The sequence below is a fragment of the Protopterus annectens genome, chromosome 1.part0, assembly GCF_019279795.1.
Source record: "Protopterus annectens isolate FY-2018-M chromosome 1.part0, PAN1.0, whole genome shotgun sequence".
In the NCBI taxonomy this organism is placed as follows: Eukaryota; Metazoa; Chordata; order Ceratodontiformes; family Protopteridae; genus Protopterus; species Protopterus annectens.
In genome coordinates, this window is record NC_056725.1 from 1634382802 (window position 1) to 1634395269 (window position 12468).

Consider the following 12468-nt stretch of genomic DNA (forward strand, 5'->3'; position numbering starts at 1 on the left):
TGTGCATAACATGATAGTTTCAAAGGACATGTGCAATGACACAATTTAGAAAACCAAGGTAAAATTTAATAAGGAATATTTTAGAAGACAAAGTTAAGAAAAGCTCCTAACTGGAAAACCCCAGGCCCAGATGCAGTACCTAACTTCTGGATAAAAGTATTAACATCTTTACTTGAAGATCTAGCCATGAGTAAGAACTACTTTTATGCACATCCCAAACAGACAGCAGCCTGATTAACAACAGGAAAAATAATACTCCTACGTAAGAGTCAACCTGCAAGCTATCCTAAAGACTATAGACCAGTAACTTGCCTTCCAATAATGTATAAACTATACACTGGAATTGATGCTGACAGAGTTTATAATCACTTAGAAGAAAACTCAGTCATGGCAATATAACAAAAAGGAACAAAAGAAAGTCATATGAAACAAAGGATAATTTCTTGTTGAATAAAGTCATAAAAGAGAACTGTAAAAAGGGAAAGAATCTAAGTATGGCATGGATAGACTACAAAAAAGCATTTGATAGTATCCCACATTTATGGCTAAAAGGGTGTTTAAAATGTACAAGATACACCCTACACTGATCAATTACATTACAGAAACACATTATACTTTATGAAACAGTGGCAAACCACTTTACAGTTAAGCCATGATGAAGGACAAATTATTATTCCAGGGATAAAAATTTAAAGGAAGATATGCCAAGCTGACTGTCTGTCACTGCTGCTTTTTTGTCTTGCCCTTAATCCATAAAGCTGTTCACTTTACAGATTAAGTCATTGTTACAATTTGGCTCCTAGAAAACAACAAAGTGTAAAGACTTCTCATCTTCTTTTTGTAGATGATTTAAAACTATATAGTTCATCACATGAGGAACTGAAAGCACAACCGCAAGTAGTCAAAACATTTTCAGATTATATAAGAATGTCATTTGGTCTTGATAAATGTGCAAAAGCAACCTTTAAAGCAGGAGAGCTACAGCACCAAGAAAACATCAGTTTGGGACAGGAATATGATATGAAAGAACTTGAGCTAGAGGGAGTGTATAAATATTTGGGAACTGATGAAGGATTAACAGTAAAGCATGAACTGATGTGAATAAACCTTAGGGATATTTTAGAAGACTAAAATTAATACTGAAAACAGTGATGACATCTAGGAACAAAGTCCATGCTATAAACCAATTTGCTCTTCTTGTCCTAACTTACAGTTTTGGAGTGATTGACTGGCCTCAAAAGGTGTTGGATAGGTTGGACAAGAAAACAAGAATTTTCAGATGATTTATAAAATTCAGTGTACACCAAGGCTATATATTCCCCACACTGAAGGAGGTATGAGCCTCCTCGAAATTGATTACATGTATAGATCTGCAATCGTGGGACTGCATACATATCTGCTGACCTCACAAGACCCAAATGTGTTGAAAGTTTTGAAACATGAGGAGAAGAAGTTTAAGATGATTTCCGTGCTTAGTTTAACAGAAGCATATCAGCGTTAAGTGGGAACTGAAATCAAACCAGAAGTAAATTAAAAAATCAGGCAGCAACTGAATATGCCAAAAAAACAAAAGAAAGAATGTAAGGTGAAGGATCAGATGAGAAGGCAAGAAATGTGGAAAATGCATAAATATAGTTGTAAGTATAGAAAATTCTTGGAACAGGATCAAATACAGGAATGGTTGAGGAATGATGAATTTAAACCAAAAGATGAAAGGTTATTATTGGCGGCTCAAGATAGTGGACTACGTACATGCTAGTTTACAAAGTCCACTGAACATGTGGGAGAAACAGACAAATGTAAGTTTTGTAAAACATACTTGGAAACAGTTGTATATCTTGTTGCTGGTTGTGATGAACTAATGGCAGAAGGGCTGTATACTGAAAGGCATAATAATGTGGCAAGGCTATTGTATTGGGGATTGTGCAAACATTATAATATTGAAGTAGCTGAAAACCACTGGAAACATGAGCCACAAAGCATTATAGAAACTGATGAAGTTTATATTACATGGGATCACCCATTACCAACAGTTCAAAAATAGATGTGAGAAAACCAGATATAGTACCATGAAAAGAAGACAAAAGTAGCATTGATGATCGAAATTGCTACAACCAGTGACTACAGTGTCTTACGTGCAATGAGACACAAAGTCATAAAATACCAGGATTTGCAGGCAGAAATGAGGGCAGTGTGGAAGAAGGATACCCATACAGTTCCAATAGTAGTAGGAGCAATGGGTCATATAAAAATAATTTACGATCGTACTTGACTATGTTACCGATACATGTAACTCCATACAAATTGCAGAATGAGTTATTACTGGGCACATTGTGGGTGCTGTGAAGAGTACTTCTGGCTAAAATCAAAGACTGAAACAATACTAACTTCATGAACTTGAATCATACTTTGACATAGGAATGGGGTCCATTCCCATCATAGTATTAGAAACCCAAAGGACTTGGAGAAATTAAAAAGACAGAAAACTGAACATTAATAAACAATTTCATATATTATATATCTGCTAACTGGGTAACTGAACTGGTCCTTCTCAGAATCTTTTTAACTACAGGCAGAGACACAAAGACAAAAGTAAACACAATCTAGATGTGGAAAATTAATGTAATTAATCAGTGTCATACCTCTCAACTGTCCTGATTTTCACAGAATGTCCAGATTTTTGCCTCATATTTTTGGTCTTCTCCCTTTAAAATTTGTGGTTTTCTGGCAGATCAGTGAAGATCAATGCCGCTATATAATGATGTCTAAGTTTCAGACTTCATGTTCTTTAAAAATGCATGCTAATGCAAAACGTATCATTGTAGTACCTTTCTAAGCATAAGAGCAGTATTTAAAAATTGCCCTTGATTTTATGCCTTTATCACCCCCATTATTTCTAGCTTTGTCCATATTTCTTGTGCTTAGAGGTAAAAGGTATGATCGGTATATTTTTGGAGGTAGAAGTAAACCAGAGAACCCAAGCTGACAGGCAAAGAACTAATAAAGCTTCACACAGGCTGTGACCTTAATTTGGAATTCTACACTGTACTTTGTACCTCTGAACTATGGACCTTACCACTAACCCACCATTCTGTCACAATATTCCTACCAAAAGGAATTACAGCATGGACTTCAGATAAACATTAATCCTTTACAGGCCTGGCTGAACAACACTTGTTTGCTGTTAAATGTCAGTGAATTAAGAGAGATCCTTAGAAACAAGGCATTCATCCAGTTTAGGTATAACTCCCTTTAAGTAGTAAGAAATTAAATACTTAAGAGGTACTTCTTGATCATGCAATGTTGCTTTAATGAATATATGGACAATGTAATTGCCAAAAGTAATCAACTGCCACAACAGTTATACAGGTTTAACCCCTTAATCCATGACTAAAAATAGCACAAACAGTGCAAATCAAAAAATTTACATTTTGATTTATAAAAGTAATGATGTTACCCAGCCAAACCTTGACAAAGTTGCAGACACTGTTATAGTGCACTAACATTTTCTACAGACTCCACTTTCCATACCAATTGTTGTATTAACCCGAACAAGATACACATGGTAGATTTGCAGCGGGAGATAAATCATAATTTGTTTTATAGAAATAAATGTAGAACTTTAGCTTATTAAGCTGATGTACTCCAAGAGGACACCTTCAGGATTCCTACTGTATTTGTGTAGAGAAATGTCTACAGGCATTGGCCTGCAACATCCATTTCAGGCACCCATATAACATGAAATGCGCTACCATTTGCAGTCAGAAGTTCCTAAACTTATTCTTCCTATAAGGCATAGCTGTAAGTGCATTTTATTAAACTCGGTATTAGTTGTACCTAATATGGAATAACACTGGATGTCTATCTAAATTAGATTCACACCAAAATTAATACAATTGTGTTATCTAGTGACTAAAATTAAAAAAAAATACAATGCAACACAACTACCAGTTTCCTTCAGCTTCTCAATCACTTCTCACAGAAAATCATCTTTTTCAATCCATCTACTCTCCTTTCTTCTCCTTCATCAAAATCATGCAAAGTTTTTCTATCATCAAAAAGGACTTGTGCTAATCTTTTGAGTTATGCCCTCTTTTTGCAGGCTTACCAGGATGTGGTCAGAGAACTCCAAAAGCTGAAACAAGTGTTAACTACCATGAGGAAAGCTCCAAGCTTCTTTTTCTTCTACTATTCCTCTGTTCTCCAAAAATAAGAACATTCCTCACAAAATGAGGAGAGTCCCAAGCATCATGCAATTGTTCCTCCGCTGATTCTGCCTACTAAGTTTCATAGAATTCTACACTAGTGGAGTTGTTAGTCACGGGCAAAGACACTCTGTAGGACCATCCTTGGATGGCTTTCTAAAATCTGACTTTGTTGTCAACTAATTTATGGTCAAAATGTATGTCTCAGTCATCCCTGAAAATCACAACCTTGTAAAGAACACAAGTGTTGGTCAGCACTGGCTACTGGCTGGTTAAGCAGTTAAAAGGGGTTTCCGCATCTTTGCCTACATTTGAAGAATTCATGTCTTATCTGGGACCTGAACTTCATGAGTGACAGGCTTCTCCATCTTCAGTTTGAAATGGTTGGTTTGACATCTTGGAAGTTTGCATGTTAGAAGACACTCTTATTGGTGATCATCAACTCTGCTCACAGGATATTTGAACTACAGACCCTTATCGGCAAGGAAACATACAGTATTTCAGAAGGATTGTGTGTCTCTAAGATTTTGTTGAAAGGTGTTACAAGATTGTACTTAACCTTTACCTTCATCTTCCCGTTTTCTTTCCTGGGGCAGAATCCAGGGGAAAGAGAACTCTTCATATCCAGCTTAGGTTTTACTTCAGGAAAAATGCATGGGATTTCAGCTGTACAACTGACATCTGGCCAATGTCAAGGTGTTGACAGCTAGGGTGGCCTACACACACCCCCATCTACTGTACAGATCTACTCACAAATTATAGTAGAGAGGGTGATCAGTGCTATGCATGTCTGGAAGTGTCAGAAGGCCACGTGATGCCTGTGGCTCACTGACAGGGTGCTGCTATATTTATGTGATGAGGGACACAGGGCATGATCATGGGGAATGCCTCAGGGATAACAGTGGGGGGGTATGATTATCAGTACATTAAAGACAGCTGTTAGTGCTTCTGCAGAGCAGTAACTATGTAGAGTCAGAACATGTGTTGATGTGCTACTGCACTCATACAGTCCATGGGGTCACTAAACTCCAGAGCATCACTAAAGTTAATTTGTCAGCTTTCAGTGACAGGTTAATCAGTTTCATTTTGCTATGTGTTCCTGCTGCTGATGTGGGTCAAAGGTAGGGGTGATACTGAAGATCTGAGAGTTACTGATACTCTGATAAAATCTTCCTAGATTAGTATTGGATCTAGTTAGGCTTCAGGCAGTAGTAGTGCAGGTGAGGTAAACATCTCCTCATGTCCTGACTTCTTTGTCTAGAGCAGTTTGCTTGATTTGAACTGTTTCTTTTTTCTACCATGCTGCATTGTGATATAATGCCCCATATTTTAAACAGGGTGCTTTGTTCATTACTAAAGACTATAAGGTCACCACAATAAACAGAACATGCTGGAGGGATGCATTCCTGTCCCAGAGACTTCCCATACTCTGGAACAAACTACCCATTCATGTCAAGCAAAGGTCCTCATTGACCCTTTTTAAGAAAAATCTTGACGACTGCATGGGAAGTAGAAAATTCAATCTGGGGATCACTTCTGTGGCACTGCTTGACAGGGGAATATAATTTTCTTGGGTGGCGAAAGCCAGGGAACCTTTTTGGCTAGGCTTATATAGGCCCCAGGGAAGATAGCCTACTATCTACCTACAAACATATGAACCTATGACTTCTTTGTCTCTTTTTAGCAAATGCACTTAAACTTTTGAGATATAGTGGCGGTCATAGAAAACTTAATGCAAATGGTCAGTTACTGCAGGAGAGTAAGAAGAACTGCTCTGGAAAACACTTCTGAGAGTTGCATACTATCATTACAGCATAGAGTGCAGCAATCAGAGAAGAAAACTGCTTTTCCATGTGACTAGCTATCTCCTGAGATGGATTTCTGGCATGTACTCTTAAGAACAGTTGCTTAAAGTCAGTATCTGTTGACCAAATTTTGAACATATACTTGGAATGAGATAAAGTGCCTATGCATAAGGTAGTTATATAACAGAAAATCATCACTTAATTCTGATTTAGCACATTTATTATTGATGAAATTCTGTTACACTGCTGCAAGCAAGACAAAAAAGTATGTGATAACGTAAAATGCAGAAAAATATTTGTACTTCCAGGAAAAGTTCATGAAGAGATTGACAGTGTACTTGGTAAAGAGAAGAAACCTACATCTGAAGATCGAATCAACATGCCTTATACAGATGCTGTTATCCATGAAACTCTGCGTTATGGCAATATTGCTCCAACTTCATTGCCTCACAGGGCATTCCGAGACACTGAGGTTCTGGGGTACTTTATTCCTAAGGTAACTTTTGCTAAGTTGTATAAACTTAATACTGTTATATAAAAAGATAATGATAAAGAATTAGAAAAAACATAAGCTCCCTGCATAGCAACATCATTGCATTTTGAGGCAGTGTTATCATGTTTTAAGCAAAACTAAGTACAAGCTGAGTAATCTTATATATAACATGGCCGATTAGTCTCATTCGTGTCTGCCGTGTCTGTAATGAATGTTTCTAGCACTCTGTACCAGGAAAAAGATTTTTTTTACATGAAATCAAACTTGGTATGATCCATGTGTTCCATTTTTGTGTGTGCATGAAGATGACTACACTAAAGGGAGGATTATACTGAACCCCACTGTAGTTTCAGAAAATTGAACATGCCATACAGAATGTTGTACTTCACATCTGCATCTGAAGTACACAGGATCGCGCCATCCTAGTTATAAAATAGCATTTGTAAAACTAATACATATATATATGTGTGTGTGTGTGTGTGACCCTTATGTCACCCACATAGGATAGCTACTATTTTCTCTTATTACCAAATACCTTTGTAAACAATTAGAGTTTGCCACCTCTTTTATTTCTTTATCACATAAGCTCCTTCCATTAACTACCCTACATTTAAAAATTTTGTGCCCTCTCTGTTTTGCTTTGTAGGATTTCCAGTTGTATGTGACAAGTTCAGAGACATGCTGACTGGAGGCCTTATAGTTCCTGTTTTGTTTGAAAAGGTCATTGCCACTGCATGTTTTATATTCTAGAATCATGGCTCACCTTTATCACCTGTAGGACAGATTATACTGATTCAGTATTCTTAGCACCTTTCATCACAGAAGTGATTCCACGGGCATAGAGAAGTGATTCCTCGGGCATAGATTCATATTAGTTGTGTCTTTAAGATTTCTCTCTCCTTTTATGTATTTCTTCAGTAAGGCTTCCAAACTGAACAAATATCTTGGACTATAATACTCACCTTATGAAGCTTTTAATGTTTTACTGAAATTTTATGAAGGAACAAACATGTTCATATAATAAAACAAATAATTATCCACAAAAGTGTCTATATCAGTTCTTGATATATACATTATTAAAACTCATTAAATAGCCATAAACTGATCATAAAACATATATTAATATTTCACTGTTAATGAGTTCCATGTTATCAAGTAATTATATTACATAGCTTTCATCTTAATAGACATTTCCTTATGGCATACAACACTGACGACATATATAAATTCTGGAAATGAAGGTGTAACCTCATTTTTCCATTATTCTAAGGCTCTGGGCTATTATGAAGATCATAAAATAGCAGTTAATAATATCAATATGTACGTGACTGATCTACAGTGTCTTCTTTAAAATGTATTTCTTTGAATGCAAAATGGCCTCAACAGTGGCAATTAAGAAATGTAATTTAATATTAAAAATGCATAAAACACAAGATTTTTTACAAGACTCTAATTAACTACAATAAAATATAAAGGAATACAGAGTACCACAAAGTCCTTGCTTTAAATAAAAGAGAAAGGGAACAGCAATCTTAAGGAGAAAATGTATGAAAATGAATGTGGCTATTGACTCATTCAGTGATGATAAAGGTATGATGTGTATGGTCATTATTACATATCAAAAAAGAATCTTAACCTTTGTAAATATGTACTGGATATTGGGAACTAGGGCTCAGTTCTCTAGGAAGTAGCTGAAAATTTTAACTTTGAAAACGAAGGAAGATATAATGACAGGAGACTTTAACTGAATACTTAAAGAAAACTATACTAATGCAATCAACTAACCAAGAAATTCTGCATCAGCTAAGGCTTTAGTAAACTGTACTGCCTTAGTCTTATTGATGTTGCTTGCTTTTCTGAATCAGATTCTTTGTTTTAGGCTTATTACTCTCATAGATTTGGTGCACAGTGAAGGACTGATAGGGTATACATTTCAAATGATTTGGTTTCTCAAAAAAACGTAAAGCTGATAACACGTCCTTTATCAGATCACAATGTGGTTACATATACAGTAAGGATAAATCCAAGAAAATTTGATGTTTTAATAGACTTCTGGTTTACATAACATGATTTCTAACATAAACACAACAGTTCTTAGACATCAATAATAATAGTGAACTTTCTGATGTGATTATATAGCACTAGAAGAAAGCATATTTATATGGCAAAGGCTCAAGCTGGTATTTTAACAAGAGAAAGCAATGGGGAAAACTTATTGGAACTGCAAGAAAATACAGGCAAATAATGTTAAACAGGCATAAAGGAGAAAAAAGTCTATTATCAGAAGTGAAAAGAATTATTGTAGTTTCAGAAGATCCTGCCGCATAAGGTTTCCATTAGGTTAGAAATCATCAAATTACATTCTTATGTTCTAGCTACTAAAGCTTACATAAGTTAGTGCTTGGATCTAAAATGATAGCAAGAACTAATCACATCAGCAGTACATCTGTCTCGAGTAGTAATAGGAAATATACTGATGTGATTTAAAAACATTATGAGAAAACTGCTGCAAAGAATAGTGGTGTAGAAAATGAAAAAAAAATAACAGATACCTTTCAATAGGAATAATCAAGAATTCTGCAATGGAAATAGTTTTTTTTCTATTTTTCTTATTGTTCCAAAATAAAATATGAGCAAATTAAAAAGCTGAAGGAAAATAATGCACCAGTTAAGATTTGCATCATTCCTGAGTGATATGAAATGCTAACTCATTATGTTTTAACTATTTTACAGAAAGTATTCACAGAAATTAAAACTACATTTAACATCCATCCTTCATGGAAATATACAATAAGTTCTCATAGGTTTGTAGGTGTTTACTAGGCTAATGACCACAAGGGCCTTTTTAAGCCTAGTCATGCATCCCAAATCTCGAACAAGTTTTGGTACCCTTTATAAGTAGGGGCTTGGGAGATGAAACATTTAAATTAGAGACATAGGTGCCAAACCTGAGATGAATTTCCTGTTCGCCATCCAACTGTCCAAGTTAGGGAGGAACTCTGCTTCACATGGAATGGGGAGCCTGTTCCAGAGAAGGGGTAGTCTGTGGGATGCATGCCCATCTCTCCAACAGGTCCTATTTATATCGCAGGCAAGGTTCAAGTCTTTAGAATTGGTAATTCTGATGCTGTTTGTTTTGCAGGTATGCAGGATGTCTGTCAAAGTGGGGTCTGACAATGCCTTGTATGCCAGTCATACCTCTCCTGTCAACATCCTGTAGGAGACAGACTACATGGATAGGGCCTTGAGGCATTCTACAGAGGATATGTTACTTATGCCCTGTCTTCTTTTAGTGATGATTCTCTGTGGGCATTCCAATTGTTGGATATACCTGGTTAGGTACATACCAAAGGGGGCATTGTACGCAATGATAAATCTGATGAATGATGAATACTGTGAAACAGTGACTTCCTTGGACCTAGATGATATACCTTTGTTTAAGTTGCACAACATAGAATGATTTCCTGACTACTGCAGACACATGATTGTCAAAGACTAGATTACTGTCTACACGTGTCCCCAAGTCCCTGACTACTGGGTCAGCTCTTAAGAGTTGTATTGCCAATATGATAGTTATAAGGGCTGGATGACTTCTAGAAGGATACTATTATGCATTTCTTGGCATTAAGTTTTAGTCCATGGCTCTGGCACCAGTTATTTGTCTGTATCAGCCCTTCCTGGAGAACATTTGTGTCAGTGGAGGATTCAATGATATCTCTTAATTTGCAGTCATCTACAAATTTAGTCAGCCAGAGGACATTGATATTGGCCTTGACTTCAGGGAAGTAAATGCCATAAAGGAGTGATCCCAGGACCAATTCCTGAGGGACTGTGCTTGTGATTGGTCTCTTTGTAGAGGTGGACTCCCAAGTTCTAACTTCCTGGGTCCTGTCTGTGAGCCAGCTGGCTATCCACCAGGTGACATACGAGTTTGTACTTAACCTCTTGAGTTTGTCAACAATGTTGAAGTGGGGTATTGTGTCAAATGCCTTGTCCAGGTCAAGGTAGACCGTGTGAACTATTTTGCCCTCATCCATAGCTTTGGTGGCGTTCTCAAAGAAGTCCATCAGGTTGAGTAGGCATGACCTTCCCTTGATGAAACCAAATTGGAATGGGTCCAGTGTCTGGAGGTTTCCTATGTAATTATTGATCATTTCCATGATATTGCTTTCCATGGCTTTACATTTGAGACTAGTAATACTTATGGTCTGCAGTTTCCAGGGTCTGTAGATGCCCCACCTTTGTGCAGAGGAATGACTGTTGCTGTTCTCTATTCATGAGGCATGAAGTCTGTTTGGGGGCTGCAGTTAACTATCAATTCCAGATGTCACGATAGGTCATGCTTCATGCTATTTAGAAGGCATCCTGTGATTTTGTCTGGGCCCACTGATGCAGTGTTCTTGGCCTTAGAGAGAGCATTAAGGAACTTTCCCTAGTGATAGCAGGGGAGTTATATCTGATGGTATTTACAGAGGGAAGTTTGAGGGGTAAAGTTGGTTGAATTTGTTGGTCAGAAGGTTTGCTATATCTTCTGGCTCAGTATAGGTGGCTCCATTTACAATGAGCTCTGCACACAATTGCATATTGCCTTTTAAGTTGCAGACATAGTTAAAGATTGCCTTGTGGTTGTCCTTGGCCTGGGAGATGAAATTTGCCTCAAATCTGTCTTTAGTACACTTTATGTATCCTCTGAGTTGTGTGTTTAGTTTGATGAGAGTGATTTTATCTTGCCGGGTGCTGCACCACCTAATTTTTGCCACAATTGTCTCTCTTCCTTCTGTTATACAGATTACTGATGTTGTGATTCCATCAGCATACCTTGTTTTTTTGAGTTAGTTCTGTACTTCTTCCTGGTGGGTACAGCTGCCTCTATGCATCTACTAACATGCTTGTATAGGGGTGCTGTGAAGAGCTCTGCATAGGCAGCAGTGTTCTGAGGGTGTATGGGGGCTTGAAATTTTGTCAGGGTATCAGTAGTAGGAATTTAGCCTTAGAGTAGTTCCTGAATATTCCAGGGTTAGCTGGGATTCCAGGTTTTTATTTTTACTTCAAAGGAGGCCATTTTGTGATCTGGCCTTACCAGAGACTACACTACACTAGGGGATGTGCAGCATTCTCTCAAATTAGTGAGGACTAGATCCAGTATGTCTGCATCCCTGGATGGTGTATTGACAGTCTAGTCTAGGGAGTTTGTGTTTACAAAATCAAGGAATCTCTGTGCATGTATGTTTGATGTTGTATATGATTCAGAGTTAATAGTGGGGAAATTAAAGCTGCCCATGAATATGGTATTTGGTTAGATGGTGAGTGTTTCAAATAAGTTTAAATACATGGTATGGGTTTCCTGGGTCGTAGAGGGGGGCCTATATCTTGTATCTTGCAAGGAAGTGGTATTGGATTTTGTCTATGGTGATCTGAATGTGTAGAAGCTCAAGTGCATTGTCCTTTTTGACCAGCCTTGAGGTATAAGTATTTTTGCTGTACATTGAGACACTTCTCCCTGTAGTCACTGTCTGTGCAGTATCTGGTTTAAATGTGTGAAAGGCATTATAACCTTGCACTATCACTTTAAACCATGCTCAGTGACCACACAGATGTCAGCATAGGGTAAAGAGAGCTTCTAGGGAGTGGAGGTTTTGTTTAGACTACTAGCATTGAGTAGTAACACCTTTAGATGTTCTTGGTTTTGATTTGCTATGGCGGAAGTACTTTCAGTTTGGCATTGCCTAAAAAAGGCACTGGTGAAGTTGAAAGATCAGACTGTACTTTCTCATAGGCCTCTGACATGCAGGATGTGAGGAAGCCCTCCCACACTAGTGCTTCAGACATGTACCACTGTGTCATCAGACTCTGCCCATGTACATATTGCCATCATTATCTGCCTCAGGTGACACATAGAAATCTGGCATATACTGTCCTGTTGTGCTTGTCTCTGATAATTTACAGGTATGTGTAATTTTTTTTT

At 37.3% G+C, this 12468-nt stretch overlaps 1 protein-coding gene across 1 annotated transcript in view; it reads left to right on the forward strand.

Moving 5' to 3' along the window:
- Positions 1–12468, forward strand: part of LOC122804258 (cytochrome P450 2D15-like) — a 520756-nt gene that overhangs the window by 470562 nt on the left and 37726 nt on the right. Inside the window, exon 7 of the mRNA XM_044074061.1 lies at positions 6319–6506. Coding sequence (XP_043929996.1) covers positions 6319–6506 — 188 coding nt within the window. The remainder of the gene's footprint in view (positions 1–6318; positions 6507–12468) is intronic.